General features: G+C 32.7%; 1 protein-coding gene across 1 annotated transcript in view; it reads right to left on the reverse strand.

Annotated features, from left to right (window-relative positions):
* The window catches only part of LOC114330854 (protein kinase C-binding protein NELL2-like), a 514828-nt gene that overhangs the window by 117003 nt on the left and 378096 nt on the right, over window positions 1-19729 (reverse strand). Inside the window, exon 3 of the mRNA XM_050651463.1 lies at window positions 13521-13671. Coding sequence (XP_050507420.1) covers window positions 13521-13671 — 151 coding nt within the window. The remainder of the gene's footprint in view (window positions 1-13520; window positions 13672-19729) is intronic.

The raw sequence follows: 19729 nt of genomic DNA on the forward strand, positions 1-19729 counted from the left end.
ATAAACACAATATTGATTAAATAAAAATAAAAAAGGTAAAGTTGGTATGGGATTCGAACCAGGGTTATCCACGTCCGAAGACCTAAGACCATTTCTCGTCACCACCCGCTCCAACTGTCAACACATATTACTCGATAAAGTGGGATATTCACGTCGTCGATATTCCCCTTAAATTAAAAAGAGACTACCGACCAAATAGGCTCATTTATCTCTGTCGCAACCGTCACCCATTTTAAGATCGCAGGGCGCAATCTAGAGTATTATATATCTATGGGTTTAGCTGTCAATATCCTAACCACACACATACACATACAGAAATGTTTGTAGATTTTCGTCAAGCCTATAACAATATAAATAAAAATAAAATATATTTAATTATGAAAGAATTCGGTATACCAAGGAAATTGGTAAATGTAAAGTTAGTTCAAGCTACGATGACTCACACAGAAGCGCAAGTACGAGTTTAAAATCAATTGACAGATCCCTTACAGATAACTAAAGAGCTAAAACAGGAGATATGCTTGATCCGATTCTGTTTAATAAATATATGGAATTTGTCTTAAGAAAAATGTCCGTAATTCCAAAAAATTTATTGTTTACTAAGTCTAAGCAGATAGTGATATACGCAGACGACGTAAACGTGATCGGAGGAACTGCAAGAGACATCACAAAACTTTTTATGTGCAGCTAGACGACGCTAATATTGAAGTAGTAAAACTGCTAACTTACCTGGGTCTACAGATAACTGAGGACGGCAGTGAAAAGGAGGAAATACTGAAACGGGTAATACTTGCTAACAAAGCATACTTCTCTCTATCGCAGGTATTTGGATCCAAAGACATCCATAGGAAATTAAAGTTCAACTACGAGTTATATCAGTATCACAAAGAACCCTCTTTAGCAAATTATGCAAAATACAAAGATTACGCTGGGCATGACACCTTATTAGAATGTATATTGACTAGTGATGTTGAAAAAGTAACTATTTGTTACAAAGTACTCGTTACTTACGGATACCGAAAGTAACAATTACTATACAGAGAGGCAAATCGTTACTTTGGTTAATCTGATTACTCGTTACTTCATACCAATCGTATCAGAGCGAGGAACGACTATTGTATCTACTTTGATTACTCTGATTACTTCGTTACTTCTTACCAATCGTATCAGAACGAGTAACGACTATTGTATCTACTTTGATTACTCTGATTACTTCGTACCACTCGTATTAGAGCCAGTAACGACTATTGTATCTACTTTGATTACTCTGATTACTTCGTACCAATCGTATTAGAGCGAGTAACGACTATATTATCTACTTTGATTACTTTGATTACTCTGATTACTTCGTACCAATCGTATCAGAGCGAGTAACAACTATTGTATCTACAACCAGTACACTTGATTACTTTCTAGTTTCTAGACTAACCAGAAAAATGTGGAAATGATAATATTTCTACAGTTGTTATATCTGTGATAATCTTATATCGGAATACCTATACAAAATACCTACCTACTGAGAAATACGATTTTCGATATGATTACCGGTACTCAAATACAAAAGTAACAAAAGAAATCATAGTAGTCAAGGTAACAAATACTGTAAATGATTACTTGTTATATCGGAATACTTATACAAAATACCTATCTACTGAGAAATACGATTTTCGATATGATTACCGGTACTCAAATACAAAAGTAACAAAAGTAATCATAGAAATCAAAGTAACGAATACTGTAAATGATTACTTTATACAAAAGTAACGTTTTGCAACGAATACTCGAAAGTAACTATAATCAACATCACTAATATTGACAGAGCACCTATTAGAACCCTTAGCGAAACTATGGTGGGACGTTGGCTAGTAAGAAGACAAAGGAAGAGGTGGACAGACGAAGTGAGAACAACTAAAGAGAAATTAATGGCGGATAACTAGAGGATAGCAGCCACGGACAGAGATACTTGGAGGCGGATCTTAGGGGAGGCAAGGGCCCGACTTGGGCTACAGCGCCATCTTCTTCTTCTTTTGGTGCCTTTTCGTTTCCAGTATTGGCGATCATTCTGGCTATAATTATTTTATTACCTAACTAATGCTTTAAATAGATTATTTGTTATGGTAGAGAACCATTTCCTCAGGTTGTTTAACCATGATATTCTTCTTCTTCCAATTCCACGTTTTCCGAATACTTTGCCTTGAAGGGTTACCTTCAGTAATCTCTATTTAGTGCCGTTTCTCGTTATTTGTCCGAGATATTTTAACTTTCTCCTTTTAATGGTGTACATCACCTCTCTTTCTTTCTCCATTCTTCGTAATACGGTCTCGTTGGTTATCTTGTCCCTCCATGAAATCCTTAGGATTCGCCTGTATAGTCACAAGTTTTTTCTCCATCGCTTCAGCGAGTGTCCAGGATTCAACTCCGTACTATTATATTAAACAAAAGTGTAACATAGTATATAGTAACAAAAGTGTTGCCACTATTCAAAAAAGGGTCTTTAGATGAAATTGGAAATTACCGTCCCATCTCTATCATTCCCATTTTCGGTAAAATTTTTGAAAGCATTCTTAATACTCGTTTGATAGAATATCTAGATAAACACAAAATACTTCACTGTAACCAATATGGCTTTAGAAAAAAGTGCAGCACTACACAAACTATACAGAAAATTGTGAGAGATATAGTCGACGGCATGGAGGAAGGTCATTTCGTGTCTTTGACATTGTGTGATTTATCCAAAGCTTTTGACTGTGTTTCGCATAAATTAATGTTGGAGAAAATGCATAAATATGGTATAAGGTGAACCATTCTCAATCTATTTAGATCTTATTTAACAAATAGAAAACAGGCAGTTTTTCTTAATAATAGCTATTCTGATTTGAACACGGTCGAATACGGGGTTCCTCAAGGTTCAATACTAGGACCCAGTTTGTTTCTTATTTATCTGAAAGATCTATTTCACTACACTTTTCCCATAAAATGTGTGTGCTTTTCAGATGATACCACTCTCATAAATACTGACATTAACCATCATAATTTGAAAATTAAAATAGATAGTGATACTCAGAAAGCAAAAAACTGGATTTTGCATAATGGTCTGAAGCTAAATGAAGACAAAAATCAGAATTTGATGTTTAGTTCTGACCGGAAGTATGTCTTAGGAAATAGTGTTAAGCTCTTAGGAATTTTCCTAGATGATAATTTGGACTGGAGTGCTCATACAGACTACTTAAGTTCTAAACTTGCTGCAACTATATTTTTGATACGCAACTTAGTTTTTATGATCCCTAAAAGTACCCTTAAAATGATCTACTTTGCACTGTTCCATAGCCATTTAAAGTACGGAATAACTGTTTGGGGTGGCTCTTGTCACGGAGACAGAATTTTTAAGTTACAAAAGAAAGTAGTGAGGATACTTGCAGGAGCAGAGTATAGGGAACACTGTAAACCTTTATTTCAGAAGTTAGGTATTATGTCACTACCTTCACTCTATATATATGAGACGCTGATTGAAATTCATTCCAACAAAAGTAAGTTTAACATAAACTCCAACTTCCATGATCACCATACAAGATCGAGCGATGCTATTAGAGCACAGCGTTTTAGGTTGACGAAAAGTATAAAAAACTCAACTGATGTTAGTTTGTACAATTTTTTGCCAGATGAAGTAAAAATCTTCATTTACAGTCGTTTAAAAATAAAATAAAATCACACTTTTTAAAACATTGTTTTTACACAAAGACAGAGTACTTAAGTACCGCTTATAATACATTATAATAAGTACACTAGTTTGGTCAGGGTTTTTTTGCCGATTATGACGATATTTCATGTTTTTAAGTTTATTTCATGTCTTTACGTTTTTACATAGTGTGTTAAATTGTTTAAATTTGTTAGTACCTGTTTGTATATCTGTTCATTATAATTTATAATATTTATCTTTTAAATTTTGTCAAAATTTTATAATGTAGGTACGTACTCTTTTGACTTGTCAAAAACAAAAGAAATTTTGTATATTTGATGAAATAAATTCTATTATATTGAGAAGATATAACATCGTAGGAGCCTTAATTTATCTCCAGGTTAAGGTTGTGGCTTTTAAAGAGTTAGGCCATGTTATTGAATGCACTCCTAGCCTTCTCTATTTTACATTTTATTTCTTGTGAGTGATCCCATTGCTCGTTTACTATTTTCCAAGATAGGTATACTGTTTTACTCGGTCCGCTGGTGTATTCTTGATAAGCTGTTGGGCGTCTCTAATTTTATTTTTGCTGATGATCATACATTTAATTTTTGATATATTTACTTGTAGTCCAAATCTTTCATTTACTTCATTCACTTTGTGTATTAATTACTGTAAACTATTCAAACTGTCTGCAAAAATAACGGTGGAGCGCCATAGGAGAAAGATATTGTGTATACCGCTGGATTGGAGTTCTAGAGAGCCATATAAACATCAAAAGCGAATTTAGGTGATCGATTTTTATTCAGAATATTGAACTTGTGTTTTTTTCTCGATCTTTCGGTTTATTGGAACGAATCCATATTAATTTTAAATTATTTAAAAACCATTAGTTTATTGAAAATCGAAAAGCGAGTTTAAATAATATATGCTAATGGATGTTTATATTATACCAAATACAGTGTTTTAAAGAAAATGTCTAGTTTTAAGATGTTTGTCAAGTATTTTACAAAACAAAAGGTACAGCAAATGATAATTTATGAATAAAATTAAGTGGAATTTAACAGACGATAGTTCTTGTATCCTTTCTTCTATTATTGAAAAGTTAAATTTAAGTCAAATATAGTTTATACAATGAGGAATATAAATATAAATCTTCAAAAGTACTTTCTATATATCCAGATAACCTACGATTTAAATAAAAGTAATACGACTTGTAATCAATTTAATTCTTCTTCTTAATGTGTCTATCTGTCTATCTCATGTCGGCGAGCATCACTGCAATCTGTACTTTGCACACTGTTACTCTGAACAGATTTGTGGTTGTTATTTTGAACCACGTACTTAGATTTTTCAGTCAGGGAATCCTTAGACATCCTGGTTCTCATTTTCCTTCTAGTTTTCCCTGTAAAATTAGTTGCAACAGTCCGAGGTCACAACCTGAATGTTATGGGTACTGATAAATCATGATATTTGAATAGCTTAGCAATTTTTTAAAATGCAGATCTTGCTTTCTCTATGTTACATTTGATTTTTAGGGAATGGCCCAAATTTCAATTTTCATTCTTACCGAGATAAGTGTATGTTTTTATTCTCGTTGACCGTTCACATTGATTCGTCAGATTTCTATTTTCTCTTAAAGATTAGTATCCATTGTGTTTTCTTGATGTATACTGAAAGTCCGTAACTCTGACTTACTTCTGTGATCCTATTCAGTGGCTCCTGGAGGGCCTCATAACTCTCAGCGAATACCACCGTGTTGTTTGCGTATCTGATGTTATTGATACATTCTCCGTTGATTGCAATTCCTGCTTTAACATGCTCTACTGCATCTTGAAAAATTTGCTCAGAGTATGTTAAACACCAGGAGTGACAGTACATTATATGTCTGTCGAACTATATCGTCATCCAAGGCTATCAATATTACGTCATCTGCGTAACAAAGTATTTATACTTCTTTGTTTCCCATTCTGTATCGTCTTCCTCTATTGACGTTTTTGATGATTTCATTCATCATTAAATGAAAGGCAATATGGCTCAGTGAGTCCCCCCCTGCCTTATTCCGCTGCCTATGTCTATAATTTCTGTAAGTTGTCCATCTATTCTAACTTTTATTTTGTTATGTTAGGTGTATTCAGTAGTTTTTATGATATCTAGGGGAACTTTTCTATTATACACAAGATGGATTACATCCTTAAGTCTTACTCTGTCAAATGCTTTTCTCATGTCAATCAGACATAGAAATGCTAAGTAATTTAGTTCAGTCTGTAAAATGCTTAGTAATATTTAATAGGCTAAGAGCCGCTATAGGTGAAATTTGCTAATCATTTTAGGCACGATAAGCCCCTATAACTTAAATAGTAGAACTTAAAAGAAACTTATGAACACAGTGCGGTCACTTTTTAGTTGCACATGTGTCAACAGTGGAGCATCAAACTTTCCACTTACAGACGGGATAAATAAATTAAAACATACCCTCTCTAGCTCCCAGAATTAAATTTTTTTCATTTTTTAAAACTATATTTTTTTTAACATCCCGTTTATTTACAATCTGTAATAATGATTACAATAAGTAAATTGTTTAACAATTAAAAGAGACTTGCAGGAGACTGTCCAGTGACAATAACCTATGAAATCATAATTTTAGTACTTAACAAAATTATTTGTGACTAATAAATAAAACCCTATAACTAAAACTCTAATAAATAAAATATTTTTAAAAATTTAAAATTTAAAATCTTGTTCGTAGATCGCTTGGAGTGTGGCGTATTATCCTTCTGTTTGCCTGGGGTCTCATTAGGTTCTTCGCTAGCCTGTTGGGGTGGTTTTGTAGTCGGGTGTCGTATTTTTGGGCATAACTGGCAATTTATTCTTTGACAGTCTTCATTTGGAGATCACGATTGATGTGTTCATTGGGCATGTACCACGGTGCATTTGTGATAATGCGCAAGGTTTTTGATTGGAATCTCTCCAGGATGTCGATATTGGATCTCGACGCAGATCCCCACAGTTGGATACCATAGCTCCATATTGGCTTAATCACTGCCTTGTATACTAAAATTTTATTGTACAAACTCAGTTGTGTCCTTTTTCCTATCAGCAAGTATATTTTATTGAGTTTCAGACCCAACTGTTTTATTTTCGTGAATATGTGTTTCTTCCACATTAATCTGCGGTCCAAGTGCATACCTAGGTATTTTACATCATCCTTTTGTTGTAGTACTTGATTATTTAAGGAGTTGGGCACGTATCTTTTCGATTAGTGAACGTTATATGTACTGACTTGCTTTCGTTTACTTTAATTCGCCATGTTTGTAACCAGATATTTATTCTGTCGAGATTTGTCTGGAGCAGTTGCGAGGCGATGTATGGGTTTGAGTGAGCTGCAATGATTGCTGTGTCATCTGCATATGTGGCTGTGATGATGTTTTGGCTTGTAGGAAGATCTGCTGTGTAGAGTAGGTAGAGAACTGGTCCAAGGACACTACCCTGAGGTACTCCAGCTTTGATTGGATATAAGTTAGTGCACTGATCTTTTACAAGGAAATGGCGGTCGGAGAGATAGGATTTGAGGATTAGAAAGTAGTTGAGAGGAAGGACTTTTCTTATTTTGTATAGCAGGCCAGTGTGCCACACTTTATCAAAAGCCTGCAAGACATCCAAAAAGGCTGCAGAGCAGTATTGTTTCTCTTCTAAGGCTTTGTTTATGGAATTGCAGACTCGATGAATTTGCTCGGTGGTAGCAGGTTGTTGTCTAAATCCAAACTGGTGGTTGGGTATTAGCTGCTTTTCCACGAGGATTGGCTGTAATCTGTCTACTAAGAATTTTTCAAGAACTTTTGACATCACTGAAAGTAGACTGATAGGTCTTTAGGACCTAACTTCTTCTACAGGCTTGCCTGGTTTGAGTATTAAGATGATTTGTACCACTTTCCACAAAAGGGGATAGTAGCCAGTTCTTAAGATTGCGTTAAAAATCTGTATCAAATATTGCACTCCTTTCTTGGGAAGTTCTTTTAAAGTTCTTGCAGTGATTAAGTCGAACCCTGGGGACTTTTTTGGATTCATATCTGTTTGGATTTTGTTGAAAACTTGTTTGTACTCCAACGGTGCTTCTAGTTGATATGAATATTCTAAATACAATTGAATATTATCTACTGCATCAGAATTGTTGTTTTGGGCATGTGGTTGGAACACTTCCTCCAGGTATTTGGTAAAGACTGTAGCCTTTTCGTTGTTACTTTTAGCCCATCGTCTGTTACTGGCCCGGATAGGCGGATTAGAGAGTTGTGGTCTGTTAATCTTTCGTGTTGCCTTCCATAGCGAGTATTCGGAGGTTTCCGTGGCAGATAGATTTTGTAGATATCGTTTTATGTCGTTGTTTTTATGGTTGTTTAACAAAGTTTTTAGTCGCGCTGTAGCTTGGTTTAATCTATTTTTATCCTGGGGTGCGCGGGTTCTTTGCCATACTTTCCTTAGTCTTCTTTTTTTCTGCGATTTTTTCTTTTATTTCGTTGGGTAGATCTTTGTGTATAATTGTTCTTGGTTGTGTAGGCGTTGACTGCCAGACAGCTTCCTGAATTATCCTATTTAATTGATTTACTGCTTCGTCAATTTCGCCATCCAATTTTAGTGGGACGTTTAGATCCAGTCTCTCATCAAGGATAGCCCGGAATTTAATCCAATTGGTATATTTATTACTTAGATATAGTGGAGGTTCTGTTTCGAGGATATTCGTGAATATCATGACCAAGACAGGAGAGTGGTCGGATGAAAGATCGAAACAAGATTGTGCTGTCTGGGATTCAAGTGGTATTCCTTTCGTTACACAGAAATCAACCAAATCTGGAATTTTGTTTGTGTCTGTGGGCCAATATATGGGTTCGCCAGTAGATATGTATTTAAGGTTGTTGGTTTCCATTGCCATGTATAATTGCCTACCTTTCGGAGTTATTAGCCTGGATACCCAGTGAGTGTGTTTTGCGTTATAAAACTATGTGATTAGAGAAATAAAATGTAGTAATATATCTCACAAGAAATAAAATGTAGAATAGAGAATGCTGGGAGTGCATTCAATAACATGGCCAAACTCTTTAAAAGCCACAACCCTAATCTGGAGATAAAAATAAGGCTCCTGCGATGTTATATCTTCTCAATATTGTATTACGCAGGTGAATCCTGGACACTCACTGAAGCAATGGAGAAAAAAACTTGAAGGCTTCGAGATGTGGCTATACAAGCGAATCCTAAGGATATCATGGACGGACAAGATAACTAACGAGACCGTATTACGAAGAGTGGGAAAAGAAAGAGAGCTGATGTATACCATTAAAAGGAGAAAGTTAGAATATCTCGGACACATAAAGAGAAACGGCACTAAATACAGATTACTGAAGATAATCCTTCAAGGTAAAGTATTTGGACAGCGAGGAATTGGGAGAAGAAGAATATCATGGTTAAAGAACCTGAGGAAATGGTTCTCCACAATAACTAATCTATTTAAAGCATAAGTTAATAAAATAATTATAGCCAGAATGATCGCCAATATTCGAAACGAATAGACACTAAAAGAAGAAGAATGTGATTAGAAAATAAGACCCAGTGTAATATTAAGCCACCACCCCTTCCCCCTTGTTCTACCACTTCATTTTTCGTTTTTATTTTTTTAGGTAGGATGCAATCAATTTTAAATTTTCAATAAATTCATAGGCATAGTTGAGGCTTTTACAAAACAAATCTATTTTTATAGATCCCTAGGTTGAGTGTACATAACCTCAAACAATTTTAAAAATTTGGAAATAAACGTATAACTTTTTTTCGGAGATTTCTGGAGGTCTAATTTTTCTTTCTATTTTATGTATTTTATGTTTCTAATTTTTTTCAGATTTTTCCGTAAGGTTTTCCACCTTCAAAAATCCAAAAAACTCTTTTTGGGGGGTTTTTGGGTATCTAGTTTATAGACTTCAAAATAGACCAAATCAATGTTCTTTTTGACTGAGTCCCTTGTAATATTTAAAAATGGAAGAAACACGTTCAAACTCCTAAACTCCCATAAAAAAAAAGTTTTTTGTATTTTTGAAGGTAGCGAACGTTACGGAAAAATCTGAAAAAAAATTAAAAACATAGTGTTTGATAAAATACACAAAATAGAAAAAAAAATTAAATCTCCAACCATTTTCAAAAAAAAGTTATAAGCTTTTTAAAAGAAAAAAAAATTATTTTTTGAGGTTATGTACCTACATTCAACCTACGGATCTATAAAAATAGACATATTTTGTAAAAGTCCCAACTATGCCTATGAATTTTTTGAAGATTTAAAATTGATTTCATCCCGCATAAAAAAAATAAAAACGAAAAATGAAGCTTTGCTGGTGGGGGGAAGGGAGAAGGGGTGGTGGGTTAAATTTACGCTGAGTCTTATTTTCTAATCACAAAGAACCTAAAAAAAGTGAAAAAAATTTAATTCTGTTAGTGAGGGAGGATACATTTTAATTTATTTATCCCGTCCATAAATGGAAAGTTTGATGCGCCACTGTCGACGCATGAGCCACTAAAAAGTTAAGGCACAGTCTTCATACGTTTTCTTTTAGGTTCTAATATTTAAGTTATATAGTCTTATCGTGCCTAAAATGATTAGCAAATTTCACCTATACCGGCCCCTAGTCTACAAATTCAAATTGTTGTTAGTAATAATTGTATGAACTCGAGAAGCTTTGTTCCTTGGAAACCAAGAAAATAAACTAGATCAATATCATTGTAATGGAAAACATATCAAAAACACGATGAATCAAATTTGTTATTGCAGATACTTCGACTATGCAGACTTTTCAGTGTTATATTGTGATAGATTAACGTTAACGCGGGTCGAAATATGTAAATAGTTTTGAATAGAATACGTTCGAATTTCAAATTATTTCTTTCCTTCTTCTTGATGTTGAAATACGAGCTCAACATCTCAACTAGAATAATTTGAGTAACCTGTTTTTATCCAAAAACTTATGCAAGAACGACAATTTTCAGATGAATAAAAGACAATATAAAAAAAATGTCAATTCATTCAAAATGCCATCATAAATAGTCTTCGTGAAAATTAATCAGGAATTGTTGTGTATCTTCCTATATAGTACATCAGAGCAAAAGGAAGTTACAACCAATAAAAATCAGAGCGTACGGATTAAAGTTAGAAAGAGTCCACAATATTAGGTAGGTACCTCTTTGTGCGCCAATGTGAACAATAACTGGGATATGAACAAAGAAATAAGAAGAGACATGGAAAAGGCTAGAGCGCCTTCTATAAACTAAAGAAAATTATTATAGAGATATTATTACAATTAGATTCATACGCTGCTACATATTCTCGACATTGCTGTATATAGTCCACAGAAATAAGATTTTCCTACAGCCGATTTTGATGAAATACATAGTTATAAACAAATAAAGATCAAAAAACGGTAAATTTTCGCTTTTTTCGTCTATAACCAAAAAGTTAATATTTTAAACAAGTTTGAGAGTAAGAAACTCATAAATCGTCTAAAAATTTTCAATATGGCGTTCGCTGAATATGTCTATCCTTATTGGTTGCTTAGAAAATTGCAAAATAAATCATAAATTTTGAGTTTTTTTAAATATTCATAACTTATGTAAAAATTAATTTAGAACCTTCTTATTACACAAATTGCTGAGACTTCTGGTGCTTAAATTATATTTTAAATTTCAAAGCCATTGGTCAAATAGTTTATAAAGCTATTTAATTTGATTATCCCAAATTCAATTTTTTTGCAACACTATAAGTCAGAAAATTATGAGGTTTCAGTAAGACTTTTGACAGTTTATGGAAAAAGAACATTTTTACTATTGACTTAATTGAAAAAAAAAATGACAAAAAGTAATTTTAAACAGTGTAAAATTATTTTTTAAAAACACGTCGATTTTTGCTTACTTATAAACAATTAGAATAACTTTTTAACCGTTACCCGTAGAAAAATAATTTTTTCATATCTGTAAATACTGAATTTTTATACACATTTAGAAAGAAAAACAATTGTCCTAGGATAATTAGGGACGAAGTTAGCCCCCCTTTTTTTAATTCACATGTTTTTGCAAAATTTTGCAGATTTAGAATTATTTTTTGTCATTTTTTTTTAAATTGAATTAATAGTATAAATCTTCTTCTTTCATAAACTATCCAAAGTATTAGTGTAACTTCATAATTTCTGACTTATAGCGTTGCAAAAAAATTAATTTGAGATAAACAAACTAAATACCTTCTAAACTATTTGACCAATTGCTTTGAAATTTAGGTTATGATTTAAGCACCAAAATTCTCAGCATTCCGTGTAATAAGTTAATTTTTCTAGTAAGTTCTAAGTTTTAATAAGTTCTAAGTTAATTTTTACATAAGTTATGAATATTTATAAAAACTCAAAATTTATTATTTATTTTGCAATTTTCTAAGCAACCAATAAGGATAGACATATTCAGCGAACGCCATATTGAAGTTTTTTATACGATTTATGAGTTTCTCAATCTCAATCTCAATCTCAACGTTGTTTAAAATACTTAACTTTTTGATAATAGACGAAAAAAGCGAAAATTTGCTTTTTTTTATCTTCATTTGTTTATAACTATGTATATCATCAAAATCGGCTGCAGGAAACATATAGGTTATTAATATACATGTCCATACTACTCAAAAAATTTCGTTTCGGCCTGGAGGGGGTTGTGTCACCAACAGGATATTTTTTTCCTTATTTCTCTGAACTAGTATGTCATGCATGTAGAGCTGGACTCTTACTAAAACACTAATAAAACAGAAAAAGAAAATAATCGTTTTCGTTTTGATTCAATTCGAGTCTCTTGCCATCCTCTGACACAGTGCTTCTGGATCTCTACCCTTTATCAAAGAGGCTATTGCAAGTAGACTGAATTGAATCAACTCGAGACGAAGAAGAACTGCATCTATTAAAATATCTGCAGTATATTGTGGTTAGACTGTCCTCTAACGGGGAATGACAAAATATTGTGTCATTCCCCGTTAGAGGACAGTCTAACCACAATATACTGCAGGGTAGAGACCCAGAAACACTGTGTCAGAGGATGGCAAGAGACTCGAATTGAATCAAAACGAAAACGATTATTTTCTTTTTCTTTTTCATGCTTTACTCGGTTTAGAGTACAAAATGACCAAGTGTTGTTAAGTATTCGGAGACGCAATGTTGGAGAAGCTCCTCCTAGCGGCGCCGCTTGATACTATCGTATCTCGGTTAACAGAATCCTGACTCTTGGTCGAAATTTATTTGATTTATTTTACTAATAAAACAGTTGGAGGCTTTTGAGATGTGGATCTATCGACGAATATTTCGGATAAGTTGGGTTGATTGAATAAGAAATGAAATAGTTTTGCATCAAAATGAAAAGAGCGCAGATAAAACAAAAAATATAAAAATTCGAAAGAAGAACATCTGGGCTCCGAAATCTCAGAGAGAGGTATCAAGAAACCATTACTAATCTGTTTTGAGCTGCCAAATTTATTATTGCCAATATGATCGCCAATGTTCGATAACCGGACAGGGCATTGAAAGAAGTATAAGAAGATGGAGTGCATTATAAAGCATGTATAAATGTATTATTTAAGGTTATAAATAAATATAGTTCTATTAGTGGATACTGTTCATTTTGGCGAACACCTTCTTAAGAAAAAATTTACTCAATGCCTTTATTATTAGATTTTTCTTCTGATATTAAATCGCAATGTTTTTTTGGTCTGACGTACAACATCATATTATAAAATAATCAAATACTATATTAATATTTTAAAAAACTTATTTAAGATTATAGTTCTTACCTATTAACACCGTGTGAAAATGAAATGATGGTTCCGGGATTCCCAGGGACTTGTTTTAACATAGCAACGATTGTAAATTCCGTAGAAGAAATTAAAAAGTCGGAAGCCTGCCTAAAAGCTGATGGAGGTAATCTAAGATCTCGATTGTCACCTGCAACCAAAAAAATATCATCGAATATTTCGAAAAAAAACCTTTTTTTATTGGTATCTACAGGGTGTTTCAAGAAGGTATGTCATAAATTAAAACACGCATTCCGGGGACAAAAATAAATTGATTAAATCCAACTTACCTTAGTACAAAAGTGTACACAAAAAAAGTTACAGCCTTTTGAAGTTACAAAATGAAAATCGATTTTTATTTTCATATATCGAAATCTCTTAGAGAATTTTCATTGAAAATGGACATGTGGCATTCTTATGGTAGCAACATCTTAAAAAAAAATTAAAGTAAAATTTGTGCACCCCATACAAATTTTATGGGGGTTTTGCTTAAACCCCCCCAAACTTTTGTGTACGTTCCACTTAATTCATTATTGTGATACCATTAGTTAAACACAACGTTTTTAAAACTTCTTTGCCTGTTAGTATTTTTTCGTTAAGCCAGTTTTTATCGAGATGCGGCTTCTTTTTTAATATGTTTATATAAAAATTCTATGGGGGTTTTGTTCCTTTAAATCCCCTAAATGTTCGTGTACGTTCCAATTAAACTATTATTGTGGTACCATTAGGTAAACACAGTGTTTTTAAAACTTTTTTGCCTCTTAGTCTTTTTTTGATAAGGCACCTTTTATCGAAATGTGGCTTCTTCTTCAAAATATACCTAAAAATGTAGATTATAAATAAATTTTATTAACAGGTATATCATAGGTATAGTCCGTCCGCTATAACTTTTCCCATGCACGATTCATTTTCAATCAAATTAAGTCAAAACAGAAAGTGAAAGGTACGCTGATGTGTGTAGTATATATAATACAGTATACAAAATGTATATACACATCGACGTTCGTTTCAACTTATGTTTTGACTTAATTTTATTGAAAATAATTCGTACCGCATGAGAAAAGTTATAGCGGGCGGACTATACTTAATCATATACAAATATGTGGTGGATTCGAAAAATATTCAAAATATCTCGATAAACACTGGCTTATCGAAAAAGTACTAAGAAGCAAAAAGTTTTAAAAACATTGTGTTTAACTAATGGTGCCACAATAATAATTTAATTGGAACGTACACAAAAGTTTGGGGGGGTTTAAAGGAGCAAAACCCCCATAAAATTTTTATAGGGTGCACAAATTTCACTTTAATTTTTTTTAAGGATGTTGCTGCCATAAGAATTCCACGTGTCCATTTTCAATGAAAACCCTCTAAAAGACTTCGATATATGAAAAAAAATCGATTTTCATTTTGTAAATTCAAGGGGCTGTAACTTTTTTTGTGTACACTTTTGTACTAAAGTAAGTTGGATTCAATTAATTTATTGTTGTCCCCGGAATGCGTGATTTAATTTATGACATACCTTTTTAAAAAACCCTGTATATTATGTCAAACCTAGAAGCTCCAGCGCTCCTAGGTTTGATTAGTCAATCCTGAGGTCTGACTTGGGCTCTTAGTGAAACCCCGAAATTAATTCAATTTATGGCTTTTCACTAAAGAATTTTCGTTAAACCTAGGAGAGACTAATTTGTTGCAAACGTAGAAACTTAATTTCATGAAATCGGTGTTTGCCCAGTCAAACTCGGATCATGTATTAAAAGTCATAAATTGTTAGATAAGATTTAATAAATCTTCATTTTTTGATTTTATTGCTTATTGTTTCTAAATTGTCATAATCAAATTCAAAAATTAGTAAAAAAGATTAAGGCAGGTTTTGTTTATATTTGATTCAGAGTTGGACTACCATCTCCATATAGGTATTTCAGCATGCTCATGCATCCTCAGTGAAGCTATGCAAAAATTAGTCTTTATTCTGACATGTTGAGGTATTATGACATTTATAATTGCACAATACTTTAGACCTTTTACATTTGTACAATTTTGAATTACAGTACACCATTTTAAAACGCCTTATCCCCCCAAATTTAGAACCTTTTGCACTAATTTCTTTTAGACAGTCGAACGTCGGGCACTTCTAGGAGAGGACATTTTCTTTGTATTATTTTATTTGATTCCTCAAAAAAATTGTACCATTTTCCGTCCCTACTCGTTATCAACAGTCAAAACTGTTTTATTTTGTATGATACCCAAATCATTTCGATCACCTTCTTTGGAAGCGAGTCATGGAAGCGTTCAAGGAAATTGATCCTGAAGCACGAAAAAGGGAGCTTAAAATAAACGAAAAAAAAACGAAGTACATGACCATCAAAAAAACAACTGATAATGAAAATAATATCGCAGTAGACAACTATACCATTGAACCTGTAGATGCGTTCACATATCTGGGCACAGAAATCGATCAAAAAAATTCCGTAATTAGCGTAATTAAAGCACGTATTTCTAGTGAGAATCTAGTAGATACTATGCTAATAAAACATTGATAACATCGAAATTATTAGACAAACGAATCAAAATGACTATCTACAGAACATTGATTAGACCCGTAGTAACCTATAATTCTGAAATATGGGTAATGACAAAAAAATATAAAGCCTAACTCAGGACATTCGAGAGAAAGATACTGGGAAAAGTATATGGCCCGGTGCAAGAGTAAGGCGGCATATGGATAATCAGGAAAAACGACGTGGTTAATACATTGAATGGAGGGTATAATATTATAAGATTTGTGAAAGGTCAAAAACTGTTATGGCTGGGATATGTCGAGGGACCAGAAAATGCAAAAACAGCAAAAAATATTACTATGGAAGCCGATAGAAAGACGCAAAAAGGGAGGGCGCAGAACGAGATGGTGGGCGTGGAAGAAGACCTGAAAGCCATGAATATAAGACAATGGAGGAAAAGAGCACAGTAGAGACCTAAATAGTAGTACACAGGCAAAGAGTACTCAGGGTTACAACCATTCAGGGTTATGATACCAAAAAAAGAAAAAAGCACTTCAAGAGTATTATTGTAGTTATTCAAATACTTTTTAATTTAAGTTTTATTGTGGAAAAAAGATATATCAGCTTTTTCAACTAATAATAATATTTAATTGAACTAATTGTTCCATTCGTAGAGATTCTGACCAATAGAAAGCTACAATAATAACAATTACAGTGGTAATTTTTTTCGATAATTTTCCATCATCAAATATTACTTCAGATGCCCTTCGTTGCTACGCAAAAATAAACATTCAGTGACATTAATGACAATTAATGTTTTACAACTTGTCAAATAGAACACCATGAATAGGTTTAGCAAATATTCAGGCGAAGATATCAATAAAATATTAGTTAAAATGCTTTAAAAAAACAGTTTTGTTCATGAAATAATCTTACCGAATTACATTCGAGCTCTTAAAAATTATCGATTTGCTTTGCCCTCGTGGCACTTTGACATAATTTAATTAAAACTGTCAAAGTGTCACTCAGGATACAAATCGATAATTTTAGAGCTCTCGTGTAATTACTACTGAAAATTTGTGTCTTGTGAAAAAGTCTTGTGAACTACAATCTATTTGTCGAGATGATGTTAGCAACCTATTTACTTCAGTACCCAAAAATGAAACAATTAGTCTGGTAAAAACTCTTCTAATCAATAAGGTTATTCAGCCCCATATCATTTCTTCGATAATAGATATTCTACAAATTTGTCTATCACAAGATTTCTTCATTTTTAACAATAATTTCTATAAACAACCAGATGGTTTAGCAGTGGGTAGTTGCTTATCCCCATTTCTAGCTGATGTTTTTATGGATCATTTAGAATCCAATTATATCATGAAAAATCCTGAAGTTCTACATTGGTTCCGTTACGTAGATGATTGTCTCGTTTTTTTGTGGATGGTCAGCAAGACTCAGCTAATCACCTTTTATTCAAAATCAATCAAATCCATCCCAATATCAAATTTACTATGGAACTAGAATCGTCTAATGCCATTAACTTTCTAGACCTTTCTATTACCAGACTCAATAACCAGTTCAACTTTGGTATTTACCGCAAGCTTACTCAAACTGATCATGTTATCCATACTTCATCCAACCACCCATTGTCTCAAAAATATTCTGCTTTTAGGAGTTTCATCCATAGACTACATACACTACCTCTATCTACAGCTGAATTTAACAAGGAACTTAATATAATCAAACAAATAGCAGTCAACAATGACTACAACCCTAATATAATCGACAATCTCATCCGGAAAAGAGAATCCAATCGCCTTCAGCAACTAGCTTACAATTCAAACCCAGTCATCACACCAATCTATAGGTCCCTACATTTTCATAATTCTGTCATATCTGAGAAGATCAAACACATTCTCTGTTCTTCGGACAATGTCCACATATCATTCAAAGTCAATAACACTCTCAACAAAACATTATCTAACACTAAAGATCCAATCAACTTTATGAATCGTAGTGGTGTTTATAGATTATCTTGTTCTGATTGTGATGCTTCTTATGTAGGAAGAACCTATAGATCACTATCTACTAGAACAGCAGAACACACTAAACGTGACAATACATCAGCTTTCTCTCACCATCTCAAAGTCAACAAACACCACCTTAACATCCCAGATGGTGTGACTTTGATTCATAACATCCAAGATAAGAATACCCTTCGTTTAGATCTATATGAGGATTTAGAGATTGTCAGGGACGCAAGGACAAGTACAAACTGTGTTAACCGTCAACTTTCTCTTAACCGTGATTTCACCCCAATTCATAGACAATTATTTCCATAATTATATATTTTTATCCACCTTCACATTGACCTTCTTTCCTATACATACCACTACAAACCTAAAATAAACAAAAACCCAAACAATATACCCAATCAAATATTCTTTTAGTATCTTTCAGTTTCTTTCACTCAGTGCTCCAGGCAAGACTCTATCTCTTTCATCTCATTCTCTAATTATTTTCACTTAACATAATCATTTTCTCATTATATCAAAATCACACCATGGAACCCTTGATTTTTTCAGATATGACATTATAATATAGACAATAACCAAAAAAATTTTGTTGAATTTCCAACATTTTTAATTGATTCACTCTATTTTTTCATTTAGATTAAAATTAAAAAATAAATCTCAGCTATCAACATTTAATAAATTTACTTAATATCAACTTTGGTCAATACAATATTCAATCTAGAATTTCAATAGGGCTTTTCATCCACAGTCATTTGCTTCGAGCTTCTGTCATATGTCGTATAATCCGTGTATATTAATATTATACACAGATTATACAACATTTGACAGAAGCTCGAAACAAATGACAATCGATGAAAAGCCCTATAGTTTAATATGTGACATATTCTTTTTACATTTAGAGCTTACAATCAAAATTAATTTTCTTCTTTGATCAAAACATGTACATTTCTTTCAGCGCAATTTTCCTAGTTTAATATCAGTCTTTATCTATTTAACAATTCACATAATTTATTTTCAAAACAGTAATTATATTTCATTTATTTGTCCACTGAACATAGGCAACTTACCTTATCACCCGTTTTAATAATTTTTCTACATTTAGAATTTCAATAGTTCTATATGCGACAAACTTTTTATATTCAGTCATAACAAACATTTTTTAAAAAAATTTCTTGATCAAGATATGTACATACGTTTTTTCAATTCCACTTCCCTCATTTAATACCATTTCCTTTAATAAATGGTTTTTCCTCATTATATTCGTTGGTTCCCTGAAACATATGCAACCGACCATTCCCTATTAGCATTTCTTCCAATTCTACAGCTGCTACTCTATTAAAATATATTTAAAAATTTTCTTTTTAAAAAATTTTCTATATAATTTTCAATAATATTCATTCATTATAACTTTACTCAAATAAATATAATTATTCTCAGTCCTATACGCTGTGAGCTCGTACGTAGAGGGGATATTTACAAATTCGCGAACGCCAGTAGTGGCAAGTCTGTAAACGTTTACCGGAAATTTGACATAAATGTCAAAGTGGTTAATTTAAAATTAAAAGTAAAAACATTAATTATAAAAAATATTAGTTGGTCAAAGCTGTGGTATATATTTTTACCTTAAATATACTTACGTTTTAAATACTGAATTTAAGTTTTTTTAATGTTCCGT

Source organism: Diabrotica virgifera, chromosome 5 (assembly GCF_917563875.1).
Source record: "Diabrotica virgifera virgifera chromosome 5, PGI_DIABVI_V3a".
Lineage (NCBI taxonomy): Eukaryota > Metazoa > Arthropoda > Insecta > Coleoptera > Chrysomelidae > Diabrotica > Diabrotica virgifera.